We start from the raw sequence: 20,179 nt of genomic DNA, 5'->3' as shown, positions 1-20,179 counted from the left end.
TAAATTCTTCAAATATGTGAAATGGTGCAACATATTGCAGTGCAGTCTTGTAAAGATGCCTGGTGGAACTGTGTCCTGATAGGAGACCCCTGCTCAGGTGACTGCCCACACCAGTAAAGCCTGTAGCAACTTCAGTTCAATTACTTGGTCACTGTCTTGTGAGTAACCTCCTCTTTGCTATAAGGGACAGATTTTGGTTCATAGCAAAAGCATCAAATATTATAAAAACCTCTTTGCTGGCACCTTATTACTACCTTACTTTACTGGCATTTTTTTTAAGAGGGTTACAAGAAGAGTCCTTTGCAATCCCTGTCCAGATGCTGTCTCAGCTTGCATCCTCCAGATTTCTACTGCTGCCATTCACAGGGGAAATATCAGTATTATTTTGGAAGAAATAGATTTGAGGTTGTGAAACAAAGTCATCTTTAAAGACCTGCTTCTCTGCTTAGCAGCCTCACACTTTTAGATGTTATTACAAACTAATCCAAAACATAATATCCTTAGGTTCAAAAGTAGTAAGTATTTACTAGGTCATGCTACTGGACATGGTTATTACAATAAGGTGTCAGTATTTATATATTTACAGGAATCAGGGATTCAAGAGAGAACAATTTCAAGACAAGGATTTTCAAAGTCCTTGCTGAATTAAATAGTGGGCAACTCTACATGATCACTGGAAAACCTGACCAACTTCACCCATCCTGGATAAAGATGAAGCTTCTTATCAGAGAGCTGAAGACCACCTACTTCCAACCCCCCTGCCATGGGCAGGGACACTTTCCACTAGATCAGGCTGCTCAGGCTCCCATCCAGCCTGGTCTAGAACACTTTCAGGGATGGGGCATTTGCACCTATGGATGTTGCCTTCCAGTGAAAGGCTACTAGCTAGCAAAGGCAGTGCAAAGAAAGGTGTCTGAAGCACTTGGCCTACTCAAGGGCCATTGGAAGCAGACAATGGTAGCAGATTGAAGCAGACCAGATCTATTGCTGACCTTGGCAGAGGACACAGGATTTTAGATGGTAATACAAGGTAGAAGACAGCTAGAGACAACCCACTGGGCTAGTAAATCCTTGTGCTATTAGGTAAAGCATAAAATCAGCTCACAGCATCTGCTGGGGAAAGAGATGAGCTGAGATGGGGTAAAGGCAGCAAATAAGAGAAGAGTCCTTTTTGATCCTGTGGCCTTGCAGGCTCAGCAGCGCCTGAAAAACGAAATCATGTTTGTAATTCTGCCTTGACTTTTTTGCAGGTCAGACAGGATTGCTTCTTACACAGAAGGCAGGGAGGGGAGGAACAGCTTTCCTTACAGACAGTTAAATTACTATGCAAGGAGACAACATGTCCAGTTACCTCAAGCCATGAGAGACATGTCCCACAGACTAAAACCCACTCTGTTAGTTTCAGAATCCATGTGTGCATGTTCTCTGTCAAGAAGTTCCTCCTCCCACTCTCCTGTCCTGGTATCTGAGACATGCTGAAAACACCCAGGAATGACCTGACAGTCCAGTAAGTCTCTTCCACATGTCATATCTAATAGAAGTAAATTGTGTCTTATCAGCCACACACGGCAAGCTTTGGAGGAATGTTTGCAATTTCTGAGCAGTTATCAAGAAATGTAAATTATTAACAGTCGGCAGCAGATTAAGCAGTTTACTTAATTGAGAGATGTCTCAACTACTGAGCGTCAGAGGGAGGCAGGGCACACGGAGGCCATATTTAGAATAAATTTTCACTCCAGTTGGAGGGGAGAAGACAAAGTATTAGAGATGTTCTGTGGACAGGATCTGGCCCCTAAAACAGATCAGATGGACAGTTAGCTCTAAACAACACCAACAGACAGGAACAGCAAGTCTACAAGAAAAACTGAGAGCAGTTATGACCTCGAACACTGCAGTGAACAAATGGGTTGCTTTGGAAGTGCACACATATTCATCATCTACACTGCACAGTGGAAATACAAGCTAACAAAGGCTCTTAGAAATGCACAACCATATAATTCCACAAATGCATCTTTCCCCCTGGCACTGCACCTTTAAAATACTTGCTTCACACTCTTAAGTCTAAAAGACCATGGTTTGTCTTTGCTTTTCCTACTCTCTCTTTTTCAGAGCATTTAAGGGTTTTGTTTGATCAGTTTTTGAAAGGAAAATATTTCTGTAGAAGGAAACAAAGGTTCATGGTCTGGCAGCTACATGCTAATTAAAAAGCCAGTGAATGCTGAGGATCTATGTCCTACCTTTTCCAGTGGCCAACCATTAACTATATTTAGAACATAGGAACCAAAGGAGACAGTCCAATAGCCAGTTACTTCCAAGCCATGCTCTTAAAAGCTAAGAGACATTTTTCTGTACCCCCATCAGTTCTCCCACACTGTCTCTTTCTCTGGCACCCTTCATTTTAACACACATTTCAAACCATGCTATTTCCCTCCCCGGAGTTTTGCCTTCAGCATCTGGTTCAACCACAGCTGACAGCGATTTTCAAGTCTTGCTAGACTTAGCCTTTTAAAATTATTCATGCTATTGGCAAGAATTTAAGCTTCAGATGTGTATGTGTTTGTGGGAAAGGTGCATATAGTCCCTCTGCATCCCTATTTTTCTGTTTTCAGGAACACCCATTAACCAGCAGGTATGAGGCTACCAAGGTCACCTCTCCCTGGCAGCAGCAAGCCTTCAGCATTTGCACCCCCACAAGCAACTGCAGAGGTAGCCCATGTTCCTCCTTAAGCAGCTGATGTTCCCTTCCTCACCAAGTCAGCTTTGAAAAACAGCAGGGCAAAGGCAAATATTGCCATTCCCCCCACCCAATGCAAATGAAAGAAGCTCTTCCCATTTGATTTCCATTTCTCTACTGCTTGTAGCATCCCATCCCACTCGCTCATGTCTGGGAGGCACCACACATCCACCGTCTCTCAATTACTCATAACAATTCAATGCATTTTAATAACATTTAAACAGGTTTAAAAAAACCTAGCAATAAACTGGGAATTACTGCGGACTCCTGCTGGACCACAAAAGCGGTACTTGAGGTTTTCAGAAGGCAGCACTTGGGAGATGAAAACAGCTAAACACACTAAATGCCTTTTCATATCACCAATGCACAAGGTGGTTTTTACCAGCTTCTGGTGTCAACAATTTTCCTGGTCCAGGAAAATGGATCAGCTGCCCCATTTCACTTTCATATCAGCTGACTTGGATATTGATATTTAACAGCATTAGCAAGGATGTGCAGCTGCTCCAAGTTCATGCAGGAAGGAGACAGCCTGCCTTTTTTGAATTCCAAATTGATAAGAGGAGAATCACTGAAAGAATTAATAAGCAGGAAGGTGAGGAAATGAGAAAGAGTTGAGAGGAGTTAGAGATAGAACACGAATGGGAAGAACAGCAGCAGGGAACAGGATATAAAGTACAAACAATACAAAACCCTCAGTAAGGATGGCAGCAAACATCTGGTTCAGTAACACTCAGACAAGGAAACTGAAAGAGCACAGAGTTTTGGTAATAACAGGTCTATCCAAATGGAGGTAACAAGCTGAAGACAAACCCTTCAGAGCCCAAGACTCTCCCACCACCACAATTACTGTGGTATCAGGGCAGCTTTGTGCACGTTGATTGTCCTTCACCAGAAGAAAGGAGAGAAGTCCAGCTCCACATCGTGCATTTATGAAGCAGCCTGCTGACATACATGGCAATGAAAACCTCACAGCTGCACTCAACAGCTACTCTCCAAATTTGTAAATTGGAACGTATTTCCCACATTAAGGCTTCTCCCCAAAGTGCAGTTGCACTTACCTTGATACCTCACAAATACAAAGTTCTTACTCTGTTCCTTGGGACACTAAATCCTTTAGGCTCTGTTTACTTTCAACAGACAGGAACTGGTTTTTGCATTTAAGACAAACAAAGGATCATTATCTATCTCTGTGAAATAAGCATAGAGAATAAGAAACAACAGTTTGAAAAAGGAAGTTATGACTATTGCAGGCTATCTGAATTCAATGTCAAGTGGTTTTTTCCCCAACTGCATACTGCAAAATGTATACATATTTTAAGGAAGAGACAAAGCTCTACTTCTGTTGCCTTCCTCTGCAGTGTTTATGGAAAGTTTCAAGTCTCAGCCCTGGTTCTTACATTCCTACTCTCTTTTCTTCCTCAACTTGAGTCAAGTCATTACTGGGTCCCATGAATGAAATATTTTTCTGTTCAAAGAGCTTAGCTTTTGAGAAAACAAACACACAGTCTAACTTTGTCCTGTTTAGGAAATATTTACAAAAATTGCTATTAGTGAAAGATAAAAACCATTTGTTTGAGATACTTCTAAATCAGTCCTGGACATATAGGAAAAGCAGCACCACAATCCAGTTCCACAAGAGAACTTAAGACAATGATACCAAACACCAAAAGGTCTAAAATAAGAGCATAGATGTGGGGTTCTGCTCCTAGAACCCCATAGAGGTGGGCAGTGAAAAACGGAATTCCCATGAAACACCCCAGTGCAAGCCAATCCACACTATACACACTTATCAAAGATGCAGCAGTTACAATTTTTCATGACATCAAGACTGAATATGCACTGACTGAACCAGAAGTAAACTTCTCTGCAAGGCAGGATAGATAATCACATATTCATCCCTTTCTTTCTCTCTACAAGGAAACCTTTCCATTTCAACTTCCAGCTTTAGCAGATGATTTTTCCTAATTTTTTCAGATAATACATAAACAGATCATGTCGCCACAGAGCAGCACCACTGTCACTCTGATCTGATTTCAGAAAAGAATATCAGTTTCTCAGGTAGAAGAGAGCTAAGTTATGTTGTTCTGCTTATTTTTGTTATGTCTACATAATTGATAGCTATTTGTAATTTAATTTTATTTGACTCAAAATATGCTTCTCTCAGCCCATGGTTAAAATTACTGTTTCTACAAGATTTTATGCAATGGAGGCCAAGTAGAATTTCTATTTGTGTCTAAAGTAAGAAAGTGCAATGTTGTAGTACAGTAAAAGCAGCAGAGTTTGTAGAAAAATACTATAAAGATTATTGTACAACTCATTCCAGACATACATGATTCAAAGGAAATTTTGTTGCTTTCTTGATCCTCTGGTGCCTTAAAAAAACAACCATAATCTTATAACAACTCAGGGCTGAGCTAAAATATTCTGACACCATTTCCTCAGTATTAGAGGACCTGTACCAGAGAATTTCAGATCAACAATCTTGAGAACAGTTGAAGTAACGTTAAAAATTAAACAAGAAATTTTTAATAGAAAGTACAAAACCCTCCTACAACAAAACACTCCACACAAGAAAAAACCTAGAAGATATAAATTCCTTGACAATCCCAGAGGGAACACCAACAGACTGTGGATGACAAGGCAAGTTCAACAATCCTTGCCACTGGAAAGCCTGGCTCCAAGACAAAACCCAGCTTAGCAACTTGGGTCAAGTTCAGGAAGAGGAGAACACAGCTGCCACAGGGCAGCACCATGCCAAAGAGTGTCAGAACAATGATGCTCCATCCAACATATATTTTCTGACTCTGTTGCTGCTCCATCCCAATTTCTGTGGCAGGCTAAGGGAAGTCTATCATCCTTGAGAAGAAGTGCATGCACTCACTCCTCCAGTAATCCAAGTATCACCTGTCAAACACTCAGCTGATCCCAAGGTCAGCAGCAAAACTCTCAAGTGACACTGGAGCAGGATGAAACCAGCCACAACAACTTTGGTGCTTGTTTGCATATTGAAGCAAAAGGAAATTACTATTTCTTCCTAATAGGAGACACATCACTCTCCCCAAAACAGTGGGTAAAGGAGAAGAAAAAAGAGAAGGACTTAAATACTGAGTGAATCATCCACCACATACTCAAATGGAAACAGCTTGTACAAAAACTGTTATGATTGTAGAAGAGACTTCCCACAACACTTTGCCCCAACAACACCTTTAACTTCTGTTACATTAGCAGTGTCAGGTATACTGGACAAGGCAGAGACACCTTGATAGTTACAGAACAAGCATCTCTAGCTATAAAGTACTTTCTATTGAAAATGTGCTTTGAAGACTAATTTAATTATTGTGCCTGAAGTTTCCTTGCTTTTCTTAGGTACAGGAGCTCACAAGCTATTGAGGCAGCCCATTTCCTCTTCTTTGTGGCATCACCAGTTTTATTAGGAAATGGAAGTTTCTTATTTTCTGCCCTCCTTGAAGTTTTAATACAACCTACAAAATCTGTTAGAGTTTTCTACAATCATTTGCAGCAATACCAAATGTATGGGCAGAAAACTGCTTGAGGTAAGGTCTGTGACCACTGTACATCCAACTTCTTTTCAATTATTTTAAGAATTGAAAGGAGCACAAATGTCATTTTTATGAATGAAGGTCTTTTCGAAGATGTAATGCTTAGGTAAAACTTCACAGCAGAGGGTCTCTGGATTTCCTTGATCTTCTTCAAGCTATGCTCTAGATTTGAATGGCCCTGATGAAGAATTCTCTGTTCAGCATCTAACGCCCACCAGTCTGTTGCAGATGCAGATGATTGGTGACTTGTATTTCAAAACTGGTCATTACAACAGTTTAGCACTGTTCTAATACAGGACCAAAGCTTCCACATGGCCTGAAACAGTGAAGGGACTGTCACACTTACTGGAACAAACCTGGGTACTTTTACTGACAGGCACAGTGCAGCTGCAATGACACTAAGCCCACTGGAAGGATGTTACCCCATAATGGTGTAAGCAGGGAAGGAGCTGGCATATAAGGAAGCATTCATGTCCCGTCTGCCAGACCTACAGGACATGCAAAGATCTGCTCAAACTGGCCAAAGATGCATCCCTGGGTGTCAGAAACAAAGGCTCATGGAGAAAACATATCTTGACAGCTATTGAGGAATGCCAGAAGATGTATTCACATTGGTTACAGGTCCAATGCCTGGGCCTCCTGCGGTGCAGAAAGTGAGCACAGACGTCTGACTGGAGAATTTGGTCACAGAGGCCATGAATGTGCCTTCAGTGCCGCAGCTGAGTTCCAGCCCTGGCTGCAGCCCTGCGGGTCACGGGCTAATGTCACAGGGGCCCTGGGAGACCAGTCCTCTCTGGATGTCTGGTAGAAGTTATCTTAAGAATCTCAAACTACTTTGGTCTCAAATTCAGGTTTTTAAAACTTACTGTTACAGATCTCTAACCACCAGAAATGTTTACAGCTATGACAGTTTCAAGGGCTGAGTCTTGTTTAAACCAGTGGCTTAGTTGGTTTGGGTTTTTTTTTTTAAATCACAGAACCAATTTCCTGTAGGCAATCTGATACCCTACCAGGAGGAACAGCCACATGACCTGGGTGCTCCTGAGATGTGAAACACACCTACATTAGTAAGTGACACAGGCCTGGGACCAGCCTCTGGCAGTGAGGCCACCTGGCAGAGAAACAGCAGCTGTATCCAAGCTATGTCCTGGGAACAGTCCCTGGGACAAGCTGACTTCCAAACTCTGTTTTGGTTTGGATGTTTGGTGCTGTGCAAATTGGATCATGGCAAGAACAGTGCTTGATAACAACAACAAGACATCACAGCCAGCCAGATCCCCGTGCTTGAAATATTAGAAATACAGTCACTATAACTGCTGGCCATGGGTTCAGCAGCCCATTTCTCCCAGCTGGTTCACAGAGCCATTAAAAAAAGGAAACAGTATTGATTTCTGTGTACACCAACCATCTTGTTCAATACTGGACTTGTCTAAAAGAACAGGGAAGTGAGAACAACAAGGGGTTTGCTGCTTACCCTCACAAGAACACTTTTTTCTTGTTACATTGTACACCACAATAATATCTCAAGGTGGTTCATATTTTCCCACTTTTCCACCTTCATTTTAATTAGTCTGAGGTCAGTATAATGGCATTGGTCAATAATTGAATAAACACTATTTTTTGGCCTGAAGTTATCATACACAGCAATAAAGGGAAATGAAACTCAAAACAAAAAGATGACCATTGCCAGGATAATGCTTCAGAATATCACAACAACCAGCTTGCAAATTAGGAGCTTGCCTTCAAACACAGGCAGTATCATTTAGTTCTGGAAAAATACCATTGAGTATGAGGTGTCAATACATGCACACACACCACTTTTTGAAACCACTGTTTGCACTTTTTAATCCACATGCTAAACACGAACACAGATCACTAAGCAATTACCCATACCATTTGCTTTTTCTGTCTCCAGAATTTTTGTCAGTGGTTGTTTATCTACTTCTCCTGTATTATTTTGTATACAAAACACTTGCCCACACATTTAATACAGGTTTTGTGCTTAAAAACTGTATAACAGTTACACTTTTTTCTAAAAGAATTTGACTCTTAAAACCATGTAAAAATGTCTTTTCATGTCACAAAGGGCATGTGAACACAAGTTTGGTTTTAGAGCACAAGAAAGACCATGGGAAAACAACAACCAAGGCAGGCCAAGCCACTGGTTAGGTTGAGCCATGCTTCCTACTGATAACCTCAATAATTGCAATCCTTGGGCCATCCATTCAGGTGTGTTCACACCTCAAAAACCAGACAACAATGTTCATACCTGCTTCCTTGAAGAAGAGGTTTTAGGTCATCAGGTTTTTAGAAGAATGAATATAAACTGTGATCAAAAGGGTGCTGTGGATGAAACTAGTTGGGCATGACAACTGCTTGGCTTGGTTTCCTGGTCACAAAAATTCATTAGGGAAATCCTCACCAGGCTTCTCTCTCATCTACTAAAGAATAAAGGAAGGAGGGAAAGAGGAGCAAAAGCATCTGAAATCACAGAGGAGCCTTCAGAATTCAGATGCAAGTCATGCATTTTTCAGCCACTACAGCATCTATTTTTTTTTAAACAATCAGTACATTCATAGCTCTCTTTTCCTACTGCTTTCTCTGGTATATAATATGGGTTAGTGACAGTATTTGTGGAAAAGCTTATTGCTGGAAACCGAAGGACCGTGACCAACAGCATTCACAGCATTTCTTATTTAAGAAAAAAACCCCAACCCTTACTTTTCATCTTCCATTCCAAAATCAACACTTTGGAACCTGAATTAATGGTACAAGCTACTCAGGGATTTCCTCCCTTCCCCCTGGTCTTGTGCTCCCCAACAACATTAGCAACCATAAAGAGTGTGCAAAGGGGAAGATGAAATGCCAAATAACACAGGTCTCAAATATTTCCTCATAGCAAAGCCTGCAGCTAGACAGCCTGTAGAAATCCTGCCGGCAGAACAGCTGGGAGAAGATCTCTGCAACAGCCCATCCCAACATGGCCCCTCACTTGCTGGTGCTTCACAGCTCAGACTGCCACAGTATGCCAAGCACCATAGCAAGCTCACTGAAATTTTATGTGCTTTGGCCTTTTGGCTACAAATAAACCTGGCAACAACAGTGATCAGAGTTTGAAGCTGCAAGTTCAGTGTTTGTATGGGTCTATCCCTGCTGGAAACCTGGCAGGATCATTTCTCATGATCACATTATCATTTATAATATTTTCAAAGCATGATGATGGATTAATTTATTCCCACTCATTTACTGGCACTTGCAGAAGTTACCAAGAAGAGATCAGTTTATGAAGTCTGATTCATTTCCTGAAGCGAAGAGACTGAATTCTTCTTTGGAATATACATTCTGTGTATGCAACACACAATGCCAAGTGTAGTGGTCTACCACCCACTGCAGCTGATGTTCTAACATGAGCTGCTTTCCCTGCTTGCTCCTGCCTGAGGGAATCCAGCATAGGTCCATCCAATGCCAGCTCATACAGTCTCAAAGACTTCAGATGTAACATAACTTAGAAAACTTGACGTAATATCAGACAGCACTAAAAATCTCAGCTGCTAAGGCAGCACACATGACAGCTCAGGCAAGGCTTTGGTAGACCCCAAATACTTTTTCGGGACTGAATTGCAGTTGTTCTGACAGAATGGGACATAGGTCTCAACAGAACAGAATAAAATATGTCTCTTTGCTGCAAAAAGTATTGACTTCTTAATTTCAGTAATTAAATTATATTGGGGCAAATAAAGTCAAAGGTGTCAATTTTCATTTGACAGATACATTACCTCTTCACCCTCTGCCCCCAGCACAATTAACATCGAGGCTGCTTTACTCCTTTTTCCCCTATGTTAGTACTACCACATTGCCCTACTTAGATCTCTAGTTTTTATCAGTATTGGTTTCTGCCTATGCTAAAGTAAATTGTTCCCATAGCAGATTAAAAGCGTAGAGAACATTTATCTCTAGCACACAAACACAGGACTATTCAGAAAAGACCCATTCACCTGCCATTAAGCTCCTGGCCCAGAGAAAGCAGGAGCTTTGCTGAGGGCTGATCAAGTGCCACAGGAGTCTGAAGCAATGGGACCAATATGACAAGAACAGGCAGAAGGGCATCATGCCTGATGTTAGAGAACAGCACAGGCATGACCTTTCCTGCTGCACTTCCAGTAACTGCAGAAGGGCAATCATCCTTTGACAACTGCTTATTGTTGGTGGAGCTGCTGAAAGAGTGAGTGAAGCTAAGGCATGATTCCTAAACCTAGACAAGACATGTAGAGGACCTCCACTGCCATCAAAATGCTGCAGCTGCCTTTAGCCAACCCTGCATGTAGCAAAAGCTAGGCTGGACCACAGGCCACCTGCCATAAAAGCTGAAAGCATCTCCTTGGAAATCCTACTTTTATTCTATATGACTCAATGCACATGGTGCTGCAAAACATGAAGCCTTTGAAATGTCAATTTGAACCGTTCATTGGATGACTCCACAGCCCACATCTGCTGCAGTAAAACACAGAACTGAGAGGAGAGGCTGAGTTTTTCTCTGTATCAGGTGGGAAAAAGGAACGGGGTATGGGAATGAGAAGATACTGATTAATAATACTTAGGATCAAGAAGAAAATAATAAAGTAATTTATAAAGTAATATAAAGTAAGGATAATTTGGCACATAAGCAAAATGAGTGCAAACTTTAAGGCCCCAAAGTGTTTCACAAAGCAGATGCACCTCCTGCTTAAGAATGCAATTAAAGCTTTATTTGCTATTATAAGTGAATTTGAAGCCAAAGGTAAATTTACCACATTTGCACTCACTGCTAGAGGTGCAAAATCTCATTATCTCTCACGGGCAAGGATCTTCTCTCCATATCCCTTCAAGACAAAGCACTGTACTTATTCCATCACCTAATCCTCAACCTGATGGTAAAATAGGCCACTTCACATTAGGACAGTCTTTTCTCAGATTTTTCTCCACAGGACTCCACTCCTAAGGAAACCATGATTACATTCCTTTAAAGGTCAAAAGCATTGCCTTCTGGGGCTGATCGATCACTACTGTTATTGCAAAAACCTGCTAAGTGTATTGATCTTTCACCTCCCAGTAGGAGAGAATGGTACAGGACTGAAGAATAAAAGACAACATTAGACAAAACTTTGCAGTAAACTTGGCAGCAGAACAGCAGTGCTTTCTACCCAGAACTGCGCTTTGGCATCGCCTTCGATTCAGTGCTCCAAACCTTAAGAGTTCCCTGAAAAACTTAATTTAAGTGGAGAATACACATGATGTGACAAGCAAAGCCCATATGTTCAAAGTCTGGCCAAGGTTAGTTACACAACACTATTTCCTGCAGCCTGACTAAGAGAAAAATTGAAACACCACATTTTTTAGCCCAGCCTCCACAACTGTTCTCTCTCATGAGGATAAAGGCAGTATTTTGTCCATCTCAAATTTTGGCACAGTCTAATTTGCAAAATATATTATTTGTTTTCTGATAGGCCAATATCAATTTTGGCCATTATTTATGCACAGTTTCAAGCCATCAGGCATGCAGATTGTGACATATGAAGAACCCCAAGAGATGCCTATGGCTTTGTGATTATGTGAAGGTCCCTGCCTGGAGGGTTGTTTGGTAAACTTGCCCTCTCCTGTTTCTTTTTTCACAAAACTGTCCCTTTCCTTCTCCAGGCTTGCTCCAGCCACCCACCCAAACTGCTTCCAAGGGTACCTTCAATTCCTGTGTGGATGTTTGTTTTACAGTCTTCCCATTTACATCATTTCTTTACCTCACAAAAGTATAAAGAAGGAAGCTTTGTTTTCTCTTTCCTAAAATGCCCCATAAAGGACAAGGCTCTGCTGAACAGGATGCACCCTGCTGTGCATCCTCAATACTCCATGGCTGCTGCTCCTATTCCCTCCCATGGTGCCCCATATCCCACCCTGCCACATCCAGCAGTGCATGGCTGCATCCATCACTCTGTGATGCAGAAGGGAAACAGCTGTGTTTTTTCTTGCTTCTGGTCTTGCAACAGACTGCATTATGGACTGCTGCAATTCTTATCAAATCTGTGGGAAAATACATGCAATTACTGGAAGTTTTATACAAACCCACTCGTATCTGGACAAAGTGTGATGAAGCAAAAAGAGCAAAGCAGTGTTTTTAGGTAAATAATCCTTCAATGTCTGAGAGGTTACAGTGCACAGAACACAGTGATGCACAGAAGACACTTGTACAAAAGCCAGTGGCTCCCCTTAGGGCATTGCTCATCATTTAAGAAGCTTTTAGAGCTCCTGACCACAGAAACACCAAAGCAGTATACCTGCATTATGTCCTCCTACTCTCTCCTTTCCATTTGATCTCTGAGCTGCTAAGTATTTCCTGACTCTCAGGGCTGTTACAAACACCGTTTTACAAAATTTGTGCCACTTTTGAGCAATTCTCTTCCATGTAGCACCACACAGCTAAAAGATCTTGCTGGGATATTATGCACAGATCAGTGTTGGCAGATACCATGCAGGCACCAGCGCAGCTGGAGAGAGGGAAAGAAAAAAGTCTGTCTCAGTAAACAAAATAGTGTAAAGTAGCTCAAACAAGCTACTGACATATTTCTATTGTGCTCCAATGGTCACATGCTATTTGAGACCTTCAGTTTGCTAAGTGACCCACAATGAAAGGTCAGCCTTACTTAAATAGCTCAGTAGCTTCAAAACTGTTGCAATTCCTTTAGTTTAAGGTATTGGAGCCATTTTGTGTTGCAGCTTCACTGCCTCCTCCAGACATCTTTATCTTGAGGAGAAAAACCAACAAGTTTCCTGCAACAGTGCATTTTTAGTTATGTGCCATCTCTGTACTGCATGGACTCCATAACTGGCATTTGTTTTTCTTTCAGGGTCCACAGGCCACACACAGAAGTGGCATTGTGCAGTCCCCTCTTGGCAAGAAACACTGTTCAGCTGCAGAACTGGAGAGACTGCAGGGGAAGGTCACCAAGCCTGAGAGACGTGAGACACTGATGAGAGATCCAGTCTCTGTGTAAACACAGATGCCAGGGAAATTAAGAAGGGGTCAGGGAAGACAAGCAGAAAAATGAGAACTGGTTAATATGGGAAGCAGATGCATCATCCCAAAACTTGCTGACAGTCAAGAACACTGCACAGCAACAGGCAGAAAAAGAGGTTACCAGGAGGAAAAAAGGTGTAATAAGTAGCTCTTTTTATTCCAAATAAAGCTTGTAAGATTCACCCACATCTTTTACAGAAGGAATAATCTCTAAGGGAGGGGAGTAAAAGTCATTGCACCTCTAACTCAAAAGGCTCAAGCATCTAAGGTTCCACTCTATTATGCTGCCCAACTGTGCTGCTGAAGCTGGTCTGTACAAGCTGTGGTCCAAGTCACATCAGAGCTCATTTTTGTAGCTGTTGTCCTGCAATTAAGACATGAACTTTGTCATACAGGCCCCTTAGCTCAGTACGACAGGCGATGCAACTGAAGGAGTTTCATCAATCTGTGCATTGACCTACATGAGCTAGTTTCAGGACAGCTCAGATCAGAGAGATGATACTAAATGCTTGCGCTTTAAATCTTAAACTGACACACAGGAGGAGAGCTTCTTAAGGCAAGGGATCCACAAGCTTGGATAAACTTCAAGAGGTGGTGGCAGAAAGTGGCACAGAGAGATAAAAACGCACAACATTGCAAGGTCTCCCACAAGTTACTAAGTGGAGTTTATCACTCCCAACAAGCACTCAGCAAGACATTTTATGTGCTAGTCTCAGATTTTGGCATCTCAACAGGATACATGTTAGTCAAATCCGGAACAAGTACTTTTCAACATCTGCAACAATGTCTGTTTCCAAGCGCTTTTGGACCTCCTATCTTCTCTCTTAAGCCTCTTGCCAGCATCCGCTTCTTCCTCGCAAACAGCCAGCACTAACCTCCACCCTGACCTTTATTCCAAACACACACTCATCAAATTACAACATATCCAAAAAATTCAGTTTAAAAACACACACAAAATAAAAGAGCAACCAAATTCCATCTACAGCATTAGGTCTCTTCAATTCCTTTCAACAATTTTATTGGTGACTAATGTTTTTATCAAAATTTAAAGAACCTCCAGGCAGGAACAAGTCCTTTTACACTTGCAAAGAGCATCCACACCTTCTGCCCTGCTTGAACTACTGCTCCTACTGCAATCACCTGGGTGTGAAACCTACAGGCTTAGACTGATAAACACACAGCATCAAAATCAGTTCTCACAGCACCTGCACTTCTGCTGTGAACCAACAGCCACTCAGAAGGCAGAGCAGACATCAGTGATGCAACCCTGTGCTTAGGTAAGAATTACAGACCTGCACAGCAACCAACGCTGTTGGGCAAAGCAATCACTTTCTACCACTCCACCAGAGGAGAAAGGAAACTCAGTTTACCAAGGGTCTGCGGTTCCTTGCACCCTGCTTGAATAGAGCACTGTGTGAAGCATCCTACCTTTCCATTAGAGCTTTTTCACAGGCATGAACTATGACACTGCATGCTCAATGCTCTGGATCTGGACAGGAAAACCATAAGGAGAAAAAGATTGCTTTTGATATACTTGAGGGTAGAAAGATCACAGTTCTTCATGTTAGAAGTCATGTCAGCACAAAGCAAAGACAACTCCCACATTTCTTGTCACATACGCATATTCCCGTTCCCAGTCCACTGTTAGTTTAGCAAAGAGCTTTCATTTACACAAGATGGACATTAAGTTGTTGTGCCCCCTAAAAAATCTGCTCATTAGCACACTCAGAACACAAGCCTTGGACAACAGCTGAAGTGCACATCTGTATTTAAAACCCTCACACTGTAAACCAAACCCAGGAATACAAGCTCTGCACAGTTTTCTCTATGCGAGATGAAGAAACTAGTAAGATAAGCAGTCTGGGCTCACTGTTCATACAGTGATCCATATGAAGAAGCTAAGACAACTAAGTTGAAAAAGAACTTAAAATAATACAAGGTAATGGAGAAGACAAAGGTCTCTATTCCCTTAATAAATAAAAAAAAAGCTATGGGATAAAGGGATAAATACTTTTTTTCCTATAAATTGTCAACAAGAGACTAGAATGCCCATTTTTTTAAATAAAAGGATTTTGACAATTTTCAGTTAGCTGTGAAAACTTTTACTTCTTGTGAATAGTTCAAGGAGAACCGTTCTTGACTGCAACACGTACATTTAGGTCTGTGGCATGGAAGCGAGCAAAGAACTCCCACCCACAGGAGGGCACAGACCAGAGTTCATAATTACTAGGAAAGCTGTTTACACCAGCCTCTGTGAAAGTTTTCCTCACTTAGAATCCAGCTAGGGGTAAAAAGAGGACTATTGGAAAAGCGCAGGTCTACCACACCCCTCCTGCCAGTCTCGCACAGTGACACACGATCAGCACATGGGTGACACACGATCAGCACAGCTGAACTGGCACTCACAGCACTGGCAGGCTCCTCAGGCTCTTGAGAAACACACAAGTGTGCCAGCACCGAACAGAACTGCTGCCACTGAAAGTTGGGTGAGTCAGTGCACTTGTCCCACCGTATCCCATGCTCAGGTAAGATTAATGACACTAAATCTTCTCTGGAGCATGGAGTTAGATATGTCTGAACTTGACATGCCAGTGACCTACTTTTCAGACATGCCCAACACCCACGTCTCCCTCTGAACGCAACAAAAGACAAGGATGCTTCACAATTTTGAAACGGCAGTGCATGCTTTTAATACTGAGGAAGCTGATGACAGCTCAGGATCAGCTGTGCACATGAGGAAAATCCCACTCTAACTTCACATGAGCATACACTGCTATGGATCACTCAAGACTCTACATGTTTGGCTATATGTGTGTGTTGATTCCACGAGTTTGCTGGCAGGGAAAGAGCATGGATGAAAGCTAGTAACTTCTCAGAGTCATCCTGCATTAGATTTATACATTCCTGGATATCAAATTTTGCCACTATTTTAACTCTCACCTGTCTAGACAGGTGCATCCTTCTAATTAGAAGAAAAGAAGAAAACCACAAAGTATCTTACCCCTCCAATGCATACCAGCTGTACTGTAGATACAGGCTCAGTCTATTTTGCCCAGATACAGAATTAGAAAACCCACTAAGATCAGGACACAATTAACATCACTCAATTATCACAAGTGACCAGGATTAACAAGAGAAAATCTATGTGCGTCACCTGTACAAATGACACATACTAAAAAGGAACTCCAACCCTGTTGGGTATACAAAGTTTTGGAAATCTAGTTAAATATGTGAACCCACTTGGCCTCCCCGCTTCCCCCCAATTCCTTCTTCCCCCCCCCCTTTGTTTCTTTATGAGGAATAACCACACTCCCTATTATTAAATAGTTTTAATTTTATTTCTTAAAATATATGCATGTATGAGCTACAAACATGCAGGGCTATATAATCCACGACTATGTCTGCAAGTTGTAGCTAAAATCACTTTTGTGTCTTTTCAAACCAGATACACCACTAGTGCCATACAAAATTGGGACCAGAGACCAAGCCAGCTCCTGCTTTTAAAGGTTTAGGTGCAGAAAAGAAAACCTTTAAAGTGGCACCTAGCTGCTGCATATGCAAAGACTACCAGCAACTTCAATAATCATGTGTTCAGCCATTCACCAGCAAAACAATTCCTCCTTCACGTACAGAAGATGTCCCAGACTGAAGCAATTGCTGGAGATGTCAAGTAATTCCAGCTGAAGTTCTCTGCAGAGGTTTCAGAACATTTTGTTCATATGAGCAGTGCATATCACTGGCTGGGAAATGTAGACAAAACTCACTTATTTGGTTAACAAGTAAAGGGACAGATAACATCTCCATAACGATCCTTAACAGTTTCAGGAAGCTCTAAAAGCCCTCCACATTCCATGGCCATTAAACAACCACGTCAACACTGACAGGAGAAGGCAGGTCCAAACAGGAAAAGGTGCCATAAGGATCTGCACAAGCCTAATCATAATACACGGGTATTGAAAGTCTGACAAATTACGCTTTCACCCCAGGTAGCCTAAAACCTGCAAGTTAGACTCCCAACCTGCTACTCCTTCCAAGTCAGCTTTACACTCTTAATCTTTTAATTACAATAAAAATGCTAATGCAAGCAGAAAATGAAAGACCCATCAACCGACAGCTTCATGTCTGAATAAATAAAAGGCAGGATCATAGCTTGTAGCATTTCAAGGATACTGCAAACAAGTCCCGCAAGCAGGCACATTACCTGGTTAATTCCTTTCAACAGAAAATAGCCTGAAAACCTCTGGAGTTTCCTAGTGTGAAACTCCTGGTTTCTTTTTCACTGCTTGTTTCTTGAAGCTGACACCTCAGTTACAACTGCAAATAATGATGTCTCATCAATCCCCTTCCCTACAGAGAAATATCAACCTGGAGCACCAACCTGTCATCAACAACTACAGCTACGTATTTTTGCTAAGGTGAGGGAAGATGCAGAGATTGAGAGAGAGGAAATAAATTTCAAGAATATATGAGAAGAAATAAACTTCAGGAATACCTTCTTACAGGTAAAATGAATCGGCTAGGTAAGCATAACAAGCTACAATGAACCAAAACAAGCTCAAGCTTTATTCAACTTTAAATACATAAAAAATGTGAAGACAATAAAATTGTGAGCACATAACAATGTAAAACTCTACTTAAAATTTCCTTTGACATTATACTTGTTTTAAGTACTCAGCTCCTCTTGCTAGCAGATGCATGAGAGTTCACTTGGAGACCTCAGCTTAGGTGAACTTAAATGGTCTTAAATTTGCACATATTTGACAGCTGAAAACTAAGTCACAGTGGGGATAAAGATGAAAGAAAACACTGTCAATTTTTCAGAAAGCCTGCAGAGACATAAAAGCAGACACTGAGAACAGAACAGACGCACAGAACAGGCATCCAGGAGAAAGAGTCCATCCAAACACCTGTGAGTATCAAAACATACTGCCATGCTGGCCAACAACATGTGTCTTTCAATCTTAGGACACAGGTTACACACTACACCTGAGCTGCAAAGAAACCCTGCCTAAAATAACTATTTATGGGCACTGCAAGAAAAATAAGCACTTATTTTGAAATAAAAGATTTTCAAGTCAGAATTTTGAAGCTGCAGAGCTGAATCAAGTTTGAGCTCTTTCAAAAGAGACAGAGTTGCCCCTGGGCAGCCTCAGTCCCTTCAAAGCCCTGCTAAAGGGCCTGAAAGCATTCTCCTCCTTGGCAGCTTTTCAACACGGGATTTAACTCCAAGATCTTATCACCGATACATGGTATTTTTAAACAATTACCAAGAAACGTTTGGAGAGGGGAAACGGGAACCAAAACTACTGTTTCAGCCAATGCTACCACAATCTTTAGGCAAGGTCAAAGATCTCTACAGACTCCCCGGCAATCCTCGTGATGAAGGGGATCTCAAATCCCATTTTTCCCACGCTTAGAAAAGTCACTCAAGTCCTGCAAGTTTCAGCGGCGCCCCAGCCACGGCACTGTCCTGACCCACAGAGCGGCGGAGGAGGATGCGACACTACGCTGGAGACCCCTGCTCCAGGCTGCTTCCCCTCCGGGACGTGATGTGTCTGCTTAAAGCAAAGTCCCCATGCTGGACCACCGCCACCTTGACGCTTGTCCGGGCTCCGGGTGGTGCAGCCTACAGCGGCACAGGGATGCTGGTGGTCTGCCTCCACCATCCCTCGCCGGCGGGACCCACCACCTCCCGGCGGTGATGGGGGACCACCACCCAGGACCCCGCGGCGCGGGCCCAGCACTGCCGCCACCACCGGCAGCAGCGCTGGCAGCTGACAGACCACCGCCGCGGCCCCGCGAACACCCGCTGCCGCTACCTGTCCTCCGAGACGCTGATGACCCCGTCCTCCTTGGGCACTATCGCTGCCATGTTCACCACCTCCTGCGAGCCCTCCACTTTGTTGAGCAGGAGGGGCTTGCGAGTCAGCGCCTTGGGCTGCGGCTCCGCCGCCATGGGGCCGGCGGGCACCGCCGCTGCCGCCGGAGGAGGCTACGGCCGGGGGAGGGACGGAGGGAGGCGGCCCGCACTGCCGAGGCGGAGGAGGGACTTGCCGGAGCCGGGCGCTCGCTGGGAAGCGGGGACAGCGCGGCGGCGGCCGCGGCACCGCCCCCGAGCGGGCAGGGCAGGGCCGGGCCGGGCCGGGCCGGGCCGGGCCGGGCGGGGCGCGGTGCGCGGAGGGGCGGGAAATGGCGGCCGCCCGCCGCCATCTCGCAGAGCGGGGCTGTGGAGCAGCGCCTTCGCGAAGGGAAAGCTGCGGTCCGGCGGAGGTGTGAGCGCACCTCTCCTGCCAGGGCTGCCCTCCCTGCCGCGGGCTCGCCCCAGGGCTGCGGGGAGCGTGTGCCTCTCTGCCCCGTGCCCGGCTATGGGCTGTCGGTGCCGTACGGTTCCGTGCCACACTGCTGTGGCCGCCGGGCGAAAAAAAAAAACCGACGCGAGTCAAGATTAAACAGAATGTTGCGCAAAAGTAGCTGCATCCCTCTGTTTACATTTTGCTATCTTAGTTTTTCCTGGTAAACATGGGGTTTCTGCTGCTGCACTAGACAGGGACGCTGGCAGGCAGGGCTGCACCGCGGCGCCAGCAGAAATTCCCTTTCAGAAAGCTGATTCCTAAGGGAAACGCAGCAGACTCCCAGCAGCTCGTTTTCATCCAGCGCCTTCTTTTCACTCGCTTTTCCTGACAGATTCATTGAGCTCCAAGAAAGTCAGATCACTTGCCCAAAGCTCTGTGCTGAAACCAGTGAAAAGGCAGCTTCCTCCCGGGGCATATGCCAAACTTTCATAATCTGTCTCGAAAGATTCCGGAAAATCATGCTCAGTGTCTGAGCTGCTGTCCTACA

At 43.4% G+C, this 20,179-nt stretch overlaps 1 protein-coding gene across 1 annotated transcript in view; it reads right to left on the bottom strand.

The window, feature by feature from the left end:
* Positions 1-19,450, bottom strand: part of WDFY2 (WD repeat and FYVE domain containing 2) — a 59,161-nt gene extending 39,711 nt beyond the window's left edge. Inside the window, exon 1 of the mRNA XM_064408893.1 lies at positions 19,159-19,450. Within this exon, the coding sequence (XP_064264963.1) occupies positions 19,159-19,295 (137 nt within the window). The 5' untranslated portion in view covers positions 19,296-19,450. The remainder of the gene's footprint in view (positions 1-19,158) is intronic.
* Between the last annotated feature and the right edge of the window lie 729 nt (positions 19,451-20,179).

This window comes from Passer domesticus, chromosome 2, assembly GCF_036417665.1.
Source record: "Passer domesticus isolate bPasDom1 chromosome 2, bPasDom1.hap1, whole genome shotgun sequence".
In the NCBI taxonomy this organism is placed as follows: Eukaryota; Metazoa; Chordata; class Aves; order Passeriformes; family Passeridae; genus Passer; species Passer domesticus.
This window is presented reverse-complemented; position numbering and strand designations above follow the sequence as displayed.